The 19,726-nt window shown below is 41.5% G+C and overlaps 1 protein-coding gene across 1 annotated transcript in view; it reads right to left on the bottom strand.

Annotated features, from left to right (window-relative positions):
- Positions 1 to 332: 332 nt before the first annotated feature.
- LOC149441306 (uncharacterized) overlaps positions 333 to 19,726 on the bottom strand; it is a 219,832-nt gene continuing 200,438 nt past the window's right edge. Inside the window, exons 5-11 of the mRNA XM_089657496.1 lie at positions 19,319 to 19,400; positions 18,713 to 18,850; positions 17,829 to 17,946; positions 15,607 to 15,702; positions 13,730 to 13,826; positions 9,864 to 9,915; positions 333 to 5,403 (exon numbers count right to left, since the gene is read on the bottom strand). Of these exons, the coding sequence (XP_089513622.1) occupies positions 5,280 to 5,403; positions 9,864 to 9,915; positions 13,730 to 13,826; positions 15,607 to 15,702; positions 17,829 to 17,946; positions 18,713 to 18,850; positions 19,319 to 19,400 (707 nt within the window). The 3' untranslated portion in view covers positions 333 to 5,279. The remainder of the gene's footprint in view (positions 5,404 to 9,863; positions 9,916 to 13,729; positions 13,827 to 15,606; positions 15,703 to 17,828; positions 17,947 to 18,712; positions 18,851 to 19,318; positions 19,401 to 19,726) is intronic.

The raw sequence follows: 19,726 nt of genomic DNA, 5'->3' as shown, positions 1-19,726 counted from the left end.
TCCCTGGTATGGCATTCTAGAACCTTTTATTATACAAGAAAATCAGTTATTGGCAGAAACGTGATGTGTAGATAGATGTGAGGGTTGACCACCCCTACCAGCCCTGATGTCCATGTTGGCTTTGCAGAAATGCCCCAGGTTTGGGAAATACAAACCCAGCCTGAAAAAACCCAATGTGAACTCTTGTACATTTACTGAAGTGCATGGTCTATCTTAGAAAGAGGTGAAAATCCTCCCAGAACTGGTCCTCATGGGAAGGCCCAACATTACTTATCGCAGATCTGAATGAGTCCTTGTTGATCTCACCAAGAAAGAAAACAAGAGGTGTGCCATCGGGTCTGAAATGTATTTATTTATGGAGCCCCTCAGACCACAAAGTATACAATAAAAAAAAGCAGATAAAATATGGACCCCGTATAGCTATACATAGAAAACATAAACAAGATGAAGGATGTCGTTAATAAATTGTTAAAAATATCTGAAGAAAAAAAAAAAATCTGTGACATAACATTATATATAAATGCTTTTCTCTCTGGCTCATCATAAAGTCTCACAGCTCAATAAAACAATCTTCTCCAGCTGAGCCAGTCTAGGATACCACCTTGAACCCAAAGTTATTGGCGGTATACAGAACCCACAATGTCCTCTAGCCATAGTCATTGAGCCATCATCTATACAATCTTGGTCCTTTTTGTAGATCATGGTAGGAAATTGGAAATGTTATATTTCAGGAGAACGAATGGGATGGATTGAAAAGACAGACGGGTGTTTCTCTGTTCTCCTTCAGTTCTATATTGCTGTGGATCTAGCTAGGAGGACCACTTATGTTGGAGAGCAGTTGATCCAGTTATGGCTTTGACTTAAAGCGGTTTGCTTTTTGTTTTGGTGAGGCAAAATAGTAAAATATTTCAATGAGTGGGTATAAAAATGTCGATAAATGATAGGTGAGGCGAACCTACCCTAGTTTTAGTTCCAAGTTGCTGAGGCCCACCACAATTCTTCCCAGCTTGGTGGAAGAACCAATAAGAACATACTCTTTCAAAGGCTTCTACATCCTCAATCGAAAAGGGACATCACTTTTGTGTTCAATATAGAACACTGCCAAGGCACCATTATATTACATATCTCAAAGTGATATTTTATCTACAAGTGGTGGCTGGTGGGCTGAGTCAGCTCCTGGCTTTTTGTGTGTCTTGGACGATCCAAGAGTGAAATCTCTCTTCCATAATTCCCAGCTCTGTTCCTTTCCTCCTGGGAGTTTTGGATGTTCCTGGCCACCATTGCATATTCCATATCCTCCTGGAACATTATTCATAATATAAAATAAATACAAAATCCAGAAAGGATAATGGGAGCCACTCATCATGGTCCCAGCAGGTGTGCAGACCCCTAAATACAACACAGGGATCACTTCCTAATAAACAGAAGACTGTCTGGGGGATTTAACTCTCCTACCAAGCATCAAGATATCAATTTTGGGTAAACTGACCCTTTAAAAGGTCAACTTGACCCAACACTGATATACCAAATTTTTGTATTTGCTATCAAGCTGAATCACACACTAGCTTCTTATTCCTCTAGTGGTCAGACAACCCCACCATTCAAATGCCATGGCAATGTTAAAGTCAAATGATAGCATCATACTTCCTTGATGGATTCTCTAGAACAGCCATTCTCAACCAGGGTTTTTTGGAATCCTAGGGCTCCTCCAGAGGTTGCTAGGGGTTCCTTGAGCTGCGGCTTTTTGACCTTCCATTTGATGGTGCCTGTGTATATCCAGGACAATCAACACTTGGTAAAGTCAGCAGTATGATACCAATTATATTTTTTTAGCTGTCTGTAAGGGTTCCAATATTCCTATTGACCAGCAATGTAAGGGGCAATTGACTCCCAACTAATTGTTTTTAGTAACGGTTCCTTAGAGACCTGAACATTTTTTTTTAGAGGTTCCCCTGGGCTGAAACGTTTGAGAAAGGCTGATCTAGAATGTATAATAATAAATATGTTTGGGAATGGTGACCCTGACAGAGTTACAATTTTTTTTCAATGGCTTTGTAGGAGAGGGCAGAGACACATTATTACTGATTGGCCTCAGCATTGGGGACTCAGGCCCCCCAACAGGTGAATCAACCCACTGGTGCACATGCAATTGGGAAATATTGTTTTTACAGCAATTACATTTTGTGAAACATCTTCTAAGACATTCACCAATATGGTAAGAGACAGACCTCAGTGCAATCACCCTTAAAGAACTCTGTGAAATGACCTGTATATCTACAGACCAAAAAAAAAAAGAAAAGAAATGAAAGAGTGTCCCTATTCTTTAGAGCACGAATGTGTAGAACAAATGTTGGTACTGCTGCTCACGCCAATGTTGATTTGTCAATGTTTACTATAAACGCATATAATTTACACGTTTATTTCATTATTATTATTTTTCTTGGTATAGTTGGAATTCAAATGATGTTTTTCTTCAGTAGCGCACGGTATAGGATTTATCACTAGTAACATTTGTACTGAGCGGCACTTATTCGTTTATATTGCACCAATATGTTTACCAAAAGCTACACACCCATATAGAAAAGGTAAAAGACACATTTTGGGGAGATATTAATGATACAAAATCTGCACTCATCAATACATTATTGCATGCATTTTTTTTAAATGCAAGCAGTTTAAGTACCTGGATTTTGGCTTGATATTGGTCTGTTGCAGTCCCTGTACAGCAGAGCTCAGACTGGGAGGACACGCAGTCAGTTGCCGTGCAGTAATCGTGCTAACAAGGGACATATTGATAGCAGATGAGTGCACAGTGACAGAGAGATGAGCGTATCAGTCACTGTTCTTCCTTTTATCGTCCAGTTACAGGATGAAGGAAGGACAAGACTTGTCAGTGTTACTTATCTGCGGCCGACAAAAAAAATTAGGTCCTCTGCCAGGGGCGGACTGACAACTCATGGGGCCCCCGGGCAATAGGGGATCATGGGGCCCCTGTGTCCTTGCCCACACTCAAACCATACCCAAAAAAGCCTATGAAAGGTACCAGGGGCATCTCATGGGGCCCCCTACTGACCCAGGGCCCTCGGGCACTGCCCGAGGGCCCGAATGGTCAGTCCGCCTGTCCCCTGCTGTGCCAGACAAAGCCGTAGTGTGTGGCATAGCTGTGTAAATCTTAGGACTGGATAGGCAGAAATGAGATTCCCATTAACTTCCTGTACTGGTGGCATTGTCTTCAACAAGACAGCAAGTGAAGGGAAATCTCTCCAACAGATCCTCGGACAACAGTAAAACCAAGCAGAGGTTCTAACTTTTCCTCAACCTACCAAAATTAAAAGTTTTGCCTTGAGTTATACTTTTATATCTCTTTACTGGTACACTGGGGCTAGAGCTGCATATTCCAGCCTTTAGTAAATGTTTCTTTTACATTGGGAGGCAAAGTGATGAAGGAAATATATATATTCAGCAGCAACTTTATACAGATGTTCCCCATCAGGCGTTGAACACTATTGACAACCCCTGCAAAATGGTGAGGAGGCTTAAAATTACAAGAGAAAGCCACAGAAAAAGAAAAAGCATGTATATAAGTAAAAAAATATTATGTATACATCAATTTATCTCTGCCAGAGGGTCCATCATAGCTACAAGAAGGTTTGTGTGGGTCTGATGTTAGATCAGGAGAGCGCAGTTGTCATTTAGACATCACCATATGAGAGAAAAGACAGCTAACGAAGCCAGACTTGTCCTGTCCAATGTGGTAGGTATTGATGAGTGTATAGGACAGCCATTCTCAAGCAGGGTTCCTCCAGAGGTTGCTAGGATTTCCTTGAGCTGTGTCTTTTTGAACCTCCATTTGATGGTACCTTCATAGTTTTAGGACCATCAACACTTGCTTAAGTCAGCAGTATGACACCAATTATTTTTTTAGCTGCCTGCCTGTAAGGGTTGTGTTATTCCTATTGACCAGCAATGTGAGGGGCCATTAACCCTTTAATATTTGGCTTTAGTAACAGTTTCTTCGAGACCTGAAGATTGTTTTAGGGATTCCTCTGGGTTAAAAGGTTTGAGAAAGGCTGGTATAGGACATAACAGCCTTGTCATAGGGTTTATTTAATTTAAAAAAAAAAAGTACAAACCAAAGCCAGAAGACTCTGCAAGTCTTGTCATTCTGCAAATAAAGTTAGCAGGAGGAGAAAACAGTATGGAAACCCTTTTTGTGCCAAGATGTGTCAAGGGTTTGCGATTTGTTACGATCGCTTAACACTCTTACACATGTATTAAATACAGAGAATGTGTCTACCAGATAATAAAGCAGTGTCAGGGTGTGTTAGAACTGGCCCAGAACTACGAAGCAAGACAGGTCACATTTGTATACTCAAAGCTGGTGAAACCCAAAAGAGAAATGATGCCTACGTACAAATGAGTCCATCTTCTAAAACGATAGGCAATGGTTTATTGGGGGTCTCTTCAGTTAGCAACTTGGTGGCTCTTTTAGATAAGCCTCTACATGGTCCTCTTATATAGGTAATGAATGGGGAAGGATGGGTGAATCTTAGATAAGCAAAGGGTTGGTTTGTCTCATAGATAAATGAGTTGGTGGATATGTTAGATAGACAAACTTGGCGAGTCTTTAGATACACAATTTGGTTGCTCTCTTAGATAGACAAGTTGGTAGATGTCTTAGATAGACAAAGGATTGGTATCCCTTTTCCGATAGGCAAGTTGTCATATAAACAAAGAATTTGTGTCTCTTCAATAAGCAGTGACTTGGTGGGCCTTCTAAAACGGCTAAACAATGAATTATTGGCTCTTTTAGATGGAAAAGCAATGACTTGATAAGTCAATCAGTTGTGCATCTTACAGATGGATAAGCCAGTGGTGGTGCGTGTCTTAGAAAGGCACTGGGTTGGCGCATCTCAAACATGAATGGGCATCAAGTTGGAGTTTCTGTTACATAGACTGGCAAGAAAGACAACAATTTATCTCTTTATAAATAGGCAATGTGTTGGTGTTTCTCTTAAATAGGCGATGGGTTGGTGAGTCTCACAAACAGACAATGAGTTGATGTTTGCTCCGGATAAGCAGAGAATTGATGGGTCAGCAAATAGTTGGTGCGTCTCATAGATAGACAGGGAAGGAGATACATGCCATTGCAAGCAATATCTTTGTATGTTTGTTGGATGGACCATCCCTGAAGAGTCAGAGAGTCTGTATCATAGATTGGCAGTGAATTTCGCAGTTCGTGGTTTAGGCACATAGTTCCAGATTACGGCAACGATGACTCATAAACTGGACACTTCTTTCAACTGTGCTGTGACGCCATTCATCTTTTCATTCAGTCGGCTGACGCGGTAGGTCTCGTAGTGTATATTGTGGGTTATGTCTTTCAGGTCCTGCAGGTTGGATCTAAAGGGAGATGAACGAAGGACAAAATCACAACGTTGGCAAATTATTACAAAATAACTTTGTAAATTATTTCTTAATGATGAGTGCCATACATGGATTATGGCAAGGAAACCCTGCTTGTATCACTGGGCTTACGCTAGGATTCTCAGCTGCTCGGTAGCCAGAAAGTCATATGGTACCACACAGCATAGGCTCACCTATATTATATGCGGATATGTTTTGCCTAGCTTATGTTATTATTATACAGGATTTATATATCTCCAACAGTGTGCTCAGCTACATAGTTAGTCTGGCTGAAAAAAGAAAAAAGTCCATCTAGTCCAACAATAAAAAAAAAATCATGTTACTCAATGACTCAAGTTGACACTCTCTAACTCTCTGACATCTGGTCAAATGGACATCATGTTACTCAATGACCTCTGGTGAAGTTGACACCCTCTAACTCTCTGACATCTGGTCAAATGGACATCATGTTACTCAATGACCTCTGGTGAAGTTGACACCCTTAACTTTCTGACATTTGGTCAAGTGGACATCATCAAACCCCCAGCAAAGAATGATCCAATTTGCTCCTGCTGGGAAAACATTCCTTCCTTATCCCCCGAGAGGCAATCGGGTATTCCCTGGATCTACTTTACCTATAAATGTTATATCCAGTTATCCAGTTATATTCTGTGTATCCAAGAAAGAATCCAGGACTTTCCTACAGCAATCCACTGAGCTGTCCAGAACCAACTCTTGAGGGAGTCTATTCCACATTTTCACAGCTCTCACTGTAAAGAAACCTTTCCGTGTTTGGAGATTAAATTACTTTTCCTCAGGATGTAAAGAGCGCCCCCTTGTCCTCTGTGACGACCTCAGAGTGAATAACTCTACACCGAGTTCACTATATGAACCACTGATGTATTTATACAGTCAGCGCTTTACAATATAATGGGAGACAATACAGTTCAATACAAGAGGGTTAGGAGGGCCCTGATCCTTGGAGCTTACAATCTTATATGTAAGGTCACCACAGAAACTGCATGCTGGAAATGCTTTAATACAAAGTAGTCGACTACCCGGCAACATTCATTGGAACAATTTTTATTGGCTACATAGCAGGATACAGCAGTAACATCCAAACCATTTCTGGCAACACTTCAGTCGAAAGGCGTTAGTGTGTTACTGCTGTATCCTGCAGTGTAGCCAATAGAGAAAAGTTTCCGCGGATGTTCCAGAGTAGCTGGCTTCATTGTATCAGTGAATTGTTGCTACATTTCAAAGACATTTGGGCCAGAGCACCGGTTCCCAGCCTCCCAGGTAATCTGCGACAGAGCATGCTTTCTTTGTGGACTATGCTGTAAACGCTGTTTCATGTAGCAACACAAATATCTGTGCTTCCTAAGTTTGTCATCAGCTGAAGATGAATATTTAATAAAAAAAGACTTTCTAATATTGGTGACTTCTTCAAACTGGCCCCAGATATGCATTTACATGTGCAGCCTCTATAATAGGAGTTTGGTGTCCTTTTATGAAACAGAGATCAGCGGTGATCCTGAGGATCGTTGCTGATCTCAGATCATTAGTGGTTTAGGAAACAGAGATGATCGGTGGAGAACATGTTCTCTGATCATCTCAGCACACAGATGGCCAGTGTATGAAGGAGCGATGTCAGCCCTTCACTGGTGATCTGTGTTCTCCCTCCAGATTCTCCAGCCCAGAGCTGGAGAATCGGAGGAACCGCAAACTAAGCAGAGATAATTTACCGCTGCTTAGTAAACGGTGTTTGACTGATCTCTTACTGTGATCTCACGACATTATAGTAACAGCAGACGTTTACCAGCGTTTGTAGATCGCTTCTCCCTTCATTCAGAGAACTGATCTACACCGCTTCATAAAAAGGCATTCAGAGGAGAACTGTCTGCTCTGAGAATGCCGGAGAACTGAGCAGCGATCTTGTTTCACAGCATACTGCACTTCTTCACATGTACATGCATCAGAATGTACGTGAAACACATGTGATTGCAACTCAATAAAAAAAAAAAAAAAAAGTTTGTGAACTTTTTTATATTGAGTTGCAATCACGTGTTTCACAATGCAAAAAAACCCCAAAAAAACACTGCAAATGCATATAAATGTACATGCGTACCTGCATACTGAATGCAGGGATTATTATGTAAATGACCCCTATGAAATTTTATTTTGCAGTCATGTAACGCATCGCTTTCTTTATGGTCCTTCTTCCTCATAGAGGGACAGTCACTTTTCAAAGCAAGCAGATATTTTCTGTTTTTGCACACATTGGGGGAGTATTCTCTTCAATATTGTACGTAGCTAATGTTTTAACAGCCAGGCCACTGTCAATCAAGAATTCAGGGGTGTAGGGGGGCATGGCAGCTGATCTTTGTGCATCAGGATAGTGTCCTCTATGTTAAAAGAGGAAGCAGAGATCTGCAAACTGACCATCGATCTGCTGCCATGCTTGATGTGATCAGGATGAAAAATAAAGAAGGGAAGCTGGTAGGATCGCCAGGTATTTGAAAGAAACTTTAAAACAACATTTAATCATAGATACATACAGTATATAAGATATCATTTTTTTTTTGGGGGGGGGGGGGGCTTATATACACTTTAAAAAAATGTTTTGGGATAATATAGACTTTAACCCCTTCCTGCCCAGTGCCATTAGTACAGAGTCAGTGCTTTTTATTAGCACTGATCACTGTATTTGTGTCACTGAGGATGTCATTGAGACCAAGTCAGTTCCCCCTCAGTGTCAGAATGCCCGCCGCAGTCTCGCAATAAGTCGCTGATCACCGCCATTACTAGTAAAAAAAAAAAGTCCCAGTATATATAGCGTTTACAAATGGCAATATAACTTTCATACAAACCAATTAATTTACACGTATTGAGATTTTTTTTTTAGCAAAGACATGGAGCAGAATACATTTTGATCTAAATTTATGACGATATTTGATTTTTAAATTTTTTTTACTGGACGTTTAATAGCAAAAAGTAAAAAATGATATGAAGTGAATACTCATGAGCTACTAAGGTGGTATGATTAAAACAATACAAGTGACTAACTACTGTGAATGTAGTGGTGCTTCAACACTAATACACATACTCATAAAACTGTGTTGAAAAGACAATTAATAAATAATAAATATGTGTTGCGCTCCACCCACAAAAACTAAAATATAAATATTATAAATTCTATGCAATCATGTATGAATCCTCCCACTCAAATATGCAACCGTGCACAATCCTAATATGTACAAATACTAATACATATAAATAAGTGATTGAATTATAAATAATAAATACTAATAAATAAATGTGAACACCTAAGTGCTATAAATGATCAATGTGTAGTGAAAATGCATTACTAATAAATAAATATAATCTAGTTAAATTAATAATGTAAAATTCTCTAAGAGAAATATTTTATAATTGCATAGACATAACAATATTATAAATGAATTATACAAGTGAAATAGGACAATAGCGTAATATAAAATAGGGGATATAAAAAAATCCCAGAGGAAGGAGAATATTATCACAGTCCATTTAACATCATTTACATACAGGATCGTAGTATGAATATCTACATTTTGTCCAGTTAAGGACAAAAAAGCCCATATAGCCTTGCTTAACGGTTGGGCCATATAGTGAGGTGATCATATATATTTCTCAGCACAGCAAGATCATTAGGAGGACTATTTTTGTATTATCACACAATTCTTTATATCCCCTATTTTATATCACGCTATTGTCCTATTTCACTTGTATAATTCATTTATAATATTGTTATCATGTCTATGCAATTATAAAATATTTCTCTTAGAGAATTTTACATTATTAATTTAACTAGATTATATTTATTAGTAATGCATTTTCACAACAAATTGATCATTTATAGCACTTAGGTGTTCACATTTATTAGTATTTATTATTTATAATTCAATCACTTATTTATATGTATTAGTATTTGTACATATTAGGATTGTGCACGGTTGCATATTTGAGTGGGAGGATTCATACATGATTTGCATAGAATTTATAATATTTATATTTTAGTTTTTGTAGGTGGAGCGCAACACATTTTTATTATTTATAAAAAGTCAAAAATATTGGGGTTTTTTCTCAAAATTGTCGGTCATTTTTTTTTTTTATAGTGCAAAAAATAAAAACCTCACAGGCGATCAAATACCACCGAAAGAAAGCTCCATTTGTGGGGAAAAAAAGGATGTACATTTAATTTGGATGCAGCGTTGCATGACAGTTAAAATAACGCAGAGCCATAACGCAAAAACATGGCCTGGTCAGGAAGGGGGGGGGGAATGCTCTGGCGGGCAAGGGGTTAAAACTCTTTTTGCTGTAGTACCCCATAGGTACCAGTAGGGGGTAGTGCAGCACTAAATTTCACCATCAGAATTCCTATAGGACACATTGTATATCTATATTTCACATCTCACCTGATCAACAAATCCCTCAGATCAGCAAATTCACAGTGTGACGTGTTCTCAACTGCAAGATGAAAAAGAAAGACATGAGCCAAACTAAAGGCAAGAAGGAGAACCAATAGAACCAAAATTCTTCAATGAGAATAGGTTCAGTTCACACAAATAAAGGTGGCCACACAAAACTTCAGGTCATTGTTGGATGCAGCTACAATGATTGAACCAAATCAAATATCACAAATAAAAGACCCTCTGTATGATCCACATAGAGAACTCTGGATTGCGGCGCAATTTTGTCAATTGCTTCTGATTGCTCCGACAAATATTTCTGTGTGTGTGCGCCAGAGAACCAACCGGAATACAGATCAATTAAATGGCTGTTTATGATTACGACTGGTCCAGGGTGTTCTCCATTGGTACTTTCAGCCAATTGCAAAGCATGGAACAATGGCATGTGAGATCCATCATTTGATAACTAGTATGGGTGCCCAACCTGCGGCCCTCCAGCTGTTGCAGAACTACAAGTCCCATGAGGCATTGCAAGCTGCTGACAGTTACAAGCATGACTCCCAATAGACAGAGGCATGATGGGACTTGTAGTTTCGAAACAGCTGGAGGGCCACAGGTTGAGCACCCATCCGTGCAACAACTGTCAAGAACACCTCAAACACATCATCCCCCGGATGAAGCTACGAAATCCCTGTAGCGCAACGCGTTGGGGAGTGGCAGTGACGTCATCGCGCATTTTATCTACGATACGGCGAGTACTGAAGGTGTGTGGACACACACCCTTCGTTTGGATTCAGCTGAAGGCTGTAGGATATCATACAAATACAAAGCGCAAATGTATTATTTTAAATGTGAGTGCAATATGGAAGCACATTAAAAGCTGTTTGACCCCTGGGATAAGACACCATATCTTTTATCTTTTTTTGCATGAGACACACGAGGAATACAAAGGCAGAGGACTAAGGAGTGGATCAAAGGAGGGAGTATCCCTCACAGTCCTGTAATCACACAGGTTTTCAGCATTACTGCAAAGACCATATCTTCACACTGAAGGAGAGTATATCTATCTAGGCTGGATATTCATTTTTTGCACATTGGGACATTATTGTTGTTTTTTCACATTGGACTTTTTATTATTTAATTTTCATTTTTATTATATTTTTTATTATTTAATTTATTTAATTTTTATTTTTAAATGTATTGATTTTTCATTCACTTTATTATATTATTGCATTTTTATATGATGAATTTCTTGGAGGTTCACCAATGGAAGATTTGTACATTGTAATAGGGATTGCACATATAGTGACCTGCGAATATGTTATGAATTTATTTTTCACAAGTTTAATTTTATTTATCTAATGAATCACGGTATATCAAATATCACTTATATATAGTTTTTTTTTTTTATTTATTTATTTATTTACAAGCACTTTGCACTTTTGATTTAAACTAGAGCAAGGCAATTATTTAAATGATTTGTTTGTCAAAAACAACTGTCACTTTTTTTGTAATGCAAACACTAGGGTGTTTGCATTACAAAAAAGTGACAGTTGTTTTCAGGCAATGAGAATATCACATGGGTTGGAACGGAAAGAATAAGGTTCTTTATCTTTGAGTTTAAGCTTTGTGCATCGAGTCTAAAAATGTTTATTAACAAAACAAAGCAAAAAAACCCTCCAATATAAAACTGAATATTAATTATAAGTTATTGGTTCATTATTAACAGGGCCAGGACAAGGGGTGGCCCGGAGAGGTTGCAGCCTTGGACACAATGGTTTACTGTAGGGATGGGGGCATCTTCCTTTGAATGAATGAATGAATGTGTGTGGGGGGGAGTTTGGCATTCTTGCCCTGGGCACTGGATGACCTTGTCCCAGCACTGATTATTAATACTGCAATAATAAAGCTTAAGGTGTCACTAAACCCACAACAGTACAGTCTGTATATGTACTAAAGCATGCTTGTTATACTCACTGTGGAACCTAAGGGGTTAATCCTCTGCATTGTGTAAAAAGGCTGTTTGATCCTGTCTTCTCTGATCCTCCCCTTCTTCTACTGTCCCTAATCCATCTGCTGATGTTACAGAGCTCTAGGAGTTACTCTGCACATGCTCAGTTTAGTGTGTATGGCTAGAGAGGTTTTGCTTTCTGGGAGGGTGCATGTGATCAGAACTGTCCAGAGAGAGGCTCAGGGGTTATGCAGCTTAATAGGACTGCCAGAGGAGAATTAAAACTCCTCCTACAAGATTAACTAGTGCTTAGCTGGACACTGATAGAAGTCGCAAGACTGCTATATACGGCTGATAAGAAAAGGTATTTAGCAGTTTATATTTACTAAAATAATTGCATTTGCATGTTCTGTGTACTGTGGGAGACCAGATTTAGTGAATGCAGGGTCCGGGGAGACCAGATATAGTGAATGCAGGGTCCTGGAAGACCGGATATAGTGAATGCAGGGTCCTGGAAGACCGGATATAGTGAATGCAGGGTCCTGGAAGACCAGATATAGTGAATGTAGGGTCCTGGGAGAACGGATATAGTGAATGCAGGGTCCAGGGAGAGCAGATATAGTGAATGCAGGGTCCGGGGAGAGCAGATATAGTGAATGCAGGGTCCGGGGAGAGCAGATATAGTGAATGCAGGGTCCGGGGAGAGCGGATATAGTGAATGCAGGGTCCGTGGAGAGCTGATATAGTGAATGCGGAGTCCTGGGAGAGTGGATATAGTGAATGCAGGGTCCGGGGAGAGTGGATATAGTGAATGCGGGGTCCAGGGAGACCAGATATAGTGAATGCGGGGTCCGGGGAGAGCGAATATAGTGAATGCAGGGTCCGGGGAGAGTGAATATAGTGAATGAGGAGTCCTGGGTTCAGTAGCACTTTAAGTCTAGGGTCACACTAGACGGTACAACTGTGCAAGATGGAAGGGAAGGCTTTAGGTCAGCAGTTGAGTCTAATGGGGTGTTAAAAAAAAAAAAAAAACTAATTATTAATTACTAATTAATTAATTATATTCAATAAATTATTTTATTATTTATTTGTATTATATTAATTTTATTATTATATTAAATAATTAATTATATTAATTATACTGGAATATTATTATGCCTTGCAACGTATTCAGGGATTGGTACACCTTTATATGAAATCCTTCTTTCCCCGCTGACACTTCTGATACTTTAAATTGATACTTTCTTGTCGTTTCTCATTTTTGTGAACGGTTGATATAAGCAGCATTGAAAGACGGTGACAAATATTGTTGAATTGCAATCTAAGGCTTCAGCAGCTATTTTCTAAGGAGCCCTCCTTTAATAATGAAAGGGCAAAATGTTCCCCCGTCTTTGGGTAGGTGGTCTGGTCCACATGGGTGATGGTGGATCTACAACCACAAGCTGGCTGCTGCTGGGCGGGTGGTGGTAAATGCCATCAGCGGAGGGGTCTTGTCTCCATTACAGAGCAGGAGACATCGCTCTCCAGCACAGCACGGCTATGCCAAACAACAGCTGGAAAGTCTCCTTCATCACTAGCTCCCTCCCTGCACACAAATCCTTCTGATGGGGACCAGATGCAGGCCTCCTACCTCCCTCCCTTCACCCAGGAACCTGATACTGTGCTACAGCTAATGGATGAGCTATGGAGGGGGGGACAAGACAACCTCCAATATTAATCCACAGGTGTCAGGAGAAAAGTAGCTTCCATGCCGAGGTTACACGTTGACTACCAGCAGTCCAAATCTGAATTCCGGGGCTTAGCGTACATTCAGGTTGTGGGGGAATCATTTGTAAGTGTAAATTGTGGAATGGCCGGGGGAGTCGTAAACATGACAAATATTCTGATATGTGGAGCTGAGATATTCCTCCAGATGCCTCACCTTCGATGATGCCCCACTTGGTTTTCCGTCCCAGGACCCTCCTGCCGTTGACCTGATGTTCCTCGTCAGTACCTACCACAGCGAACGGGATTTTCTGCTGTGAAAGAAGAGATGAGAAAAAGCTTATAGATTTGTATATTCTGCCGTGTTTTATTTTAGGTTTGGATCTAACATACCACAGAGGAACAAGCAGGCGTCCATTGATGACCTCCTATTGACTTAAAGCCCAACTGAATTTTCAGTTTAAATTAACTAAATACATTCCAGTTCCATCAAAAGAAAAGGTGTTCAATGTCTTACAGCTTGTTTTCTTTAACCACTTGCCCAGGGATGTATTTACCGGAAGGCATTTGCCTACGGCGGCATTGTTCAGGGGGGGGGCAGCATTTCCCCACGGAAGAAGGGACACATGTGGTATGGGGACCTGGTGGGTTCCGAGAGATGCTGTGGGTCTCATGAAGGTGTATGCACAGCCCGACTCTTGTTCCCGGGGATGTCCGTAGCTGTGAAGGTGAGTGTCTTTCTCTCTCTCTCACCATGGGGGATGGTGGCTGGTGTATGGGGGGCGGTGGCAGTGGAAGGCTCTCTTGGGTGGGAGGCAGGGGTATTGTTGGTCAATGTCTAGGGCAGCACAAAACCTAACTATACCACTGCACGTGCCTACAGGGCACTTTTACCCCCTTGGTGCCCAGGCCCATTTTCAGCTTTCTTGGACAGAGCTGATCACGTAGTAAAAGGCTGCTGTGATTTGCCTTTTACTCCATCACATGATCAGCTGTGTCCATAGGACACATTGATCACGGAAAGCACGGGAGGGCGCATACTGGGAGGACGTCATACGATTCCCTCCCAGAACTGGACAACTGCACTGTAGCTGTTATTTGGCCATAGCGCGTTGGCACGTGGTTAAAAAGCTGCCACAGCCTAAGTAGACAAGCCTGTCCCCTGTCAGAATACTGTTCAGAAGGATCCTTGGTCTCTGTGTGGAAGCAGTGGTCTCTCTGCAGAAGTCAGACTCACCTCCTGCTGAACTAGAGCTTTCCAATCAGCAGAAAGCATGAGCTTTGCTGATCTCAGAGCAATAGGATGTCATTCGAGACACAATCTACAGTTTTTACGGCTTAGGTCCGCTTTAGGATTCTTCCCCCACTGTAGCTCTTCAGGTGAGCAAAGTTTGGAGGTACAACCAGAGGGACAGGTAGGCATTACTCCTGTTTTTTTCAGGCTATAAAGAAGTGTGCTTAAATACAACTCAGAACTCTGATGCTGGGTACAGACAAGAAGGTTTTTTTGGTGTTCAACCCAGCGGGCTGAATGAAAAAAAAAAAACCGAAAGGTCGCCGTCAATGGTGTATTTAGGTTATGTGCTGCCCTAGGCAAGACAAAAATTGGCTCCCTTTCCCCCCATGGAGAGACCCTGACACCGACCTACTCCCTCCCCATGAAGAGTGCCTGACATTGACCAACAACACCCCAGCCCCCCCACCTGAGAGGGCCTTCCACTACCACCGCCCCCCATACACTGGCAATTCCCCCCCACTCCTGCAAAAGAGAAGACACTCACCTTCACAGCTCCGGACATTTCTGGGAACAAGAGTCAGGCTCTGCATACACCATCAAGCAGCCCTCAGCCTCTCTCAGATCCCACCTGGTCCCCATGCTGTATGTGCCTCTTCCTTCATTAGGGGGGCGGCACTGCCCCCCTGAAAAGTGTCGCACTAGGCAAATGCCTTGTTTGCCTTATGGTAAATATGCCCCTGGCTGCCATACTAAGGAAGCAATGTTAATGAGGCAATCTTCCCAGCTGAGCTATTGTGTTCAGCCAATCTTCAGGACGAAAAGTTATGTAGATGAATCCAGACTTTGACAATGCTCACCCGAATTTTGTCATTAAGTAGCACCTCTGCCGTGTCTTCATCCAGCTCTGGCTGCGGGTATACACTAATGCCGTTAGCCTGCAGGTCCTTCCTTATCTACAAATGAAAGCGATAGGAAAGTCAACATTTTTGCATGTGATGGCAATGGGGCCCAGTTTTAAAGTGAACCATTTATGGCAAAGCAGTAGGTTCGATACCCCCTCTCCAGGTGTACATACTCAGTTTTCATGCATTTCCTCACCACTCTGTGCACCCACCAAGATTTGAAAAAGACCGCCCTCTGTAGGTTCTGAGCTGTTCCAGCTAGAGCTTACACAGAGATGCAGAGCCAGACCTACCCGGCCTCTATGTGGCAGTGCTGGGCCAATCACCAAGCATCAATGCTGTCACATGCTCCTAGATACCCAGATGTACTGGATATTATCTTCACTCCTTCATTGTTGAACAGTGGAAGAAGAAAAGGTGAGTATGTGCTGCTTGGCATTGTAGCAGGCCCACCTCAATGACAAGGTCTGCTCATTTAAGGTGTCCCCCTCCCTAAAACTCTGCATAACAGGTACCGGTGTTGAAGAGTGGGATAGTAAGGTATTAAACATACCTTTCCCTGACTTCTGTAGTGCAGGAGGTGACGATACACTTTTGTCAACAGGATCCTTAGGAATACCGAGTAGCCCAAAAAAGAAGAAGCGGCAGAACTGCAGTGCAGGATTGTCTACTCTCGATATTTGGGCTACTCAACATTCTGTCCAGGAGCAGGATGACGTCACCCTCACTAAGGCACTGCAGGAGGAAGCCAGGAAAAGTATATGATCCTCCTCCATCGGTACATTACGCAGTGTTTTCAGAAGCGGGCAACTTGAATAAGTAGACCTGGCCACTGAGGTAGAAGGTCTGCTTTCAGCTTTATGTTGTTTTGGTGTACATTGGCAATGCCAATGGTGCTAAAAATTTTTGGTCCAAGGTTTTGGTTTTTAATTATGCCTTAGAGAGCGACCAATCCTATGCAAACCTACTCTGAAAGATGACAGTCAGATATTTTATTTATTTATTTCAGGTACTTATATAGCGCCATCAATTTACGCAGCACTTTACATATATATTATACATTCACATCAGTCCCTAACCCTCAAGGGGCGTACAATCTAAGGTCCCTAACCCTCAAGGGGCGTACAATCTAAGGTCCCTAACTCACATTCATACATACACATACTAGGGACAATTTAGACAGGATCCAATTAACCTACCAGCATGTCTTTGGAGTGTCTTTTGATATGAGATTAGCATGCAGAAAAAAAAAGGAAGATTCTAAACATGTATACAGGCATTAGAATTTTCACTGAGACCCTGATATTTAATATTTTGAAAGGGTTTGGTTAACTATTTAAAGATAGGGTAGTTAGCTGAAAATGAAGGTTGAAAGCTAATTCTCTACACTAATGGCACCCTCTTTTCTGACGAAGTCGGCCAACAGCACTGGTCCCTGGTAAAGTACTGAGTATGCTGACTGTTCTGCTGCCTGCCATTTATTTAGACATACTTTATGTTAGGTCAATGACAGTAGAGAGGTTGCCAGAGGGGATAGGGCATTAAAATGTTGCTATGGGGCATCATGATCTGTAGTTTCGCCCCTGCATAGGAATGAGAAGAAAAACTCTCTAAAGTAGTAGACTGTGTCCAAAATGTAAGCCACAAGGTTGATGAAAGTCAAGCTGGTGATCCCGGCTCCATTATCCTGTATGCAAACCAAGCCAGGCTTACACTGATCTCTGATCGGAAAGGCCTGGAAGATGTTTTTAGACAGGAGCCAATTAACGTAGCAGCATGTCTTTGGAGTGTGAGAGGAAACTGGAGTACCTGGAGGAAACCCACGCAGGCACAGGGAGAACATGCAAACTCCAGGCAGGTGGTGCCGTGGTTGGGATTCGAACCAACGACCCTAGTACTGCCAGGCGGAAGTGCTAACCATTTAGCCACTGTGCTGCCCCAGATAGTCATAGCAAGAATCAGATTGTTCTTCACCTACCAATTTTTAGTTCTCCAGCAAATGGTCTAATGTCCTAAACATTGTTCATGATTGCCATGACTTGTGAAGTGCATGATCCCCATCAGACAAGTTTACCCGTACAGTCTTCAAAACATCTGAGTTTTTTCTAATCCATGAGATTTATGAACCCGATTGGTTATGCTTAGTACATGACTATTGTTTTATTGAAGGAACCTACCCTCTGCTTAAACTCTTCTCTCTCCTCCAATGTGAGTGTGTCTGCTTTCGCAATAACCGGTACAACGTTTACAATGCGACCTAGGCGTTTCATGAACTCGAGGTCCAGCGGTCTTAGCCTGGGGGTAAGAACAGTGATAAGGTGAAGTCCCCAATAACAGCTCACAATGCAATCCACATAGAGCTGCCACAATAAGTCACAATACATACAGGGAGGTGATAGTTTTTGAAATATTTTAATACACACTAGAGGCAACTTGGGCACAGCCTGACCACACTCAGCTGTATGCTTCACCATGCCGAGAGCACACATTTATCTCAATGGAGAGGAAGGGTGGAAGAGTAAGGAAACTGGTCATTCCAGCTTACCAAGGGGAGAACAGTAAAGAATCGGAGATGTCTTCCAAGCTGCCCAACTACCTAAATAGATGTAGGGTAGTAGGCATTATCTTCTGAATCATACACAGTGGCAACTCTCAGAAACAAAACCAGCACTTTCCTTTATGGAAGGAAATCCACTACTGGAGGAAATGCTGCAAAATCTCAATCAATAACGGGAGCAGCAACAAAACTTCATTTTTGGGCAGAAAGCACAACGCCATAGGTCAGGGGTGGGCAACTGTGGCCCTCCAGCTGTTTGTGAATTACAAGTCCCATCATGCCTCTGTCTTTGGGAGTCATGCTTGTATCTGTCAGTTTTGAAATGCCTCATGGGACTTGTAGTTCTACAACAGCTGGAGGGCCACAGTTGACCAACCCCTGCGATAGGTGATGGTCATAGAACTTTGCCCCTGGAGCTAGTGGCATATAGACCTTAGTAGAAGGTGGCCATAGGTTCCATATAGAGATCCTATCATCACTTTTCTGCAAAGGCTGTCTACTCACCAGTGGCCCGTTGGGGGGATGAAGTAAATACAGCTGTGGATGCGAGAGTCAGGAATACGACGCTTCCGGTTTACCAGAATTTCCTCTCTTAGGTATTTTTCGTACTGTTCGTGGATGTATTTGATAATCGGGTCCCAGCTGAAATGTAAAGGCAGATGGATAGTTTATATAGAGCATAGGTCTACAATCCAGAACTTGGGTGAAGGGGGAGCAAGAGTTGGGCTTTAAAGACTCCATACATAGAGCTCACTTAAGAGCATACCCCTGGGTCCACCAAATGCAATGGCACTTTTGTTTTTAAATTCTAAAGTAATATTATTAAGATCCCATAAGAAAAAAATCCCATGGAAGTTGCTAATTTGGACTCAACCTGGAACACGTATATGTATATGAGTTGTCCAGACACTCAGTACATGCATGATTGTTCTAAGGCAGTGGCTCACCAAGTAGTGAAGGATGGAAAAGGATGATGGTCGAGAACTTAGACTTTCAAGAAAATGTTGGCAGTGGCTTACTACCCAAATTTAGTCAATCACTGTTGGTTTGGAAAAGCCCAGGAAAAGCTCTAAAATATGTCACCATAGAGATGAGATATGTTCTTCATACCAATTCTGGTTGTTGATCTGATCCCCAAATCCTGGCGTGTCAATAACGGTGAGTCTCATCTCCACTCCTCGTTCCTCGATCACTGTAGAGAGAAGAGAAAGTCAGGTCTGTTCACTGTACACTTATCTGTTGGTCATAATCTTCTACTCTCCTTTCATCCAGATGTCCTTCTTCTAGCCAGACTACTAGCATTTTCAGAAGGAGGTCAGCAATCGCAGCCTCTGTATTTTCCACTTGATGGATTTACTTCAAATACAGATGAAACTCGAAAAATTGGAATATGGTGCAAAAGTTTATTTATTTTAGTGCAGCAACTTAAAAGGTGAAACTAATATATGAGATAGACTCATTACATGCAAAGCAAGATAGTTCAAGCTGTGATTTGTCATCATTGTGATGATTATGGCT

Source organism: Staurois parvus, unplaced genomic scaffold, assembly GCF_062004578.1.
Source record: "Staurois parvus isolate SC_StPar_1 unplaced genomic scaffold, SC_StPar_1.0 ptg001005l, whole genome shotgun sequence".
NCBI classification, from domain to species: Eukaryota; Metazoa; Chordata; class Amphibia; order Anura; family Ranidae; genus Staurois; species Staurois parvus.
This window is presented reverse-complemented; position numbering and strand designations above follow the sequence as displayed.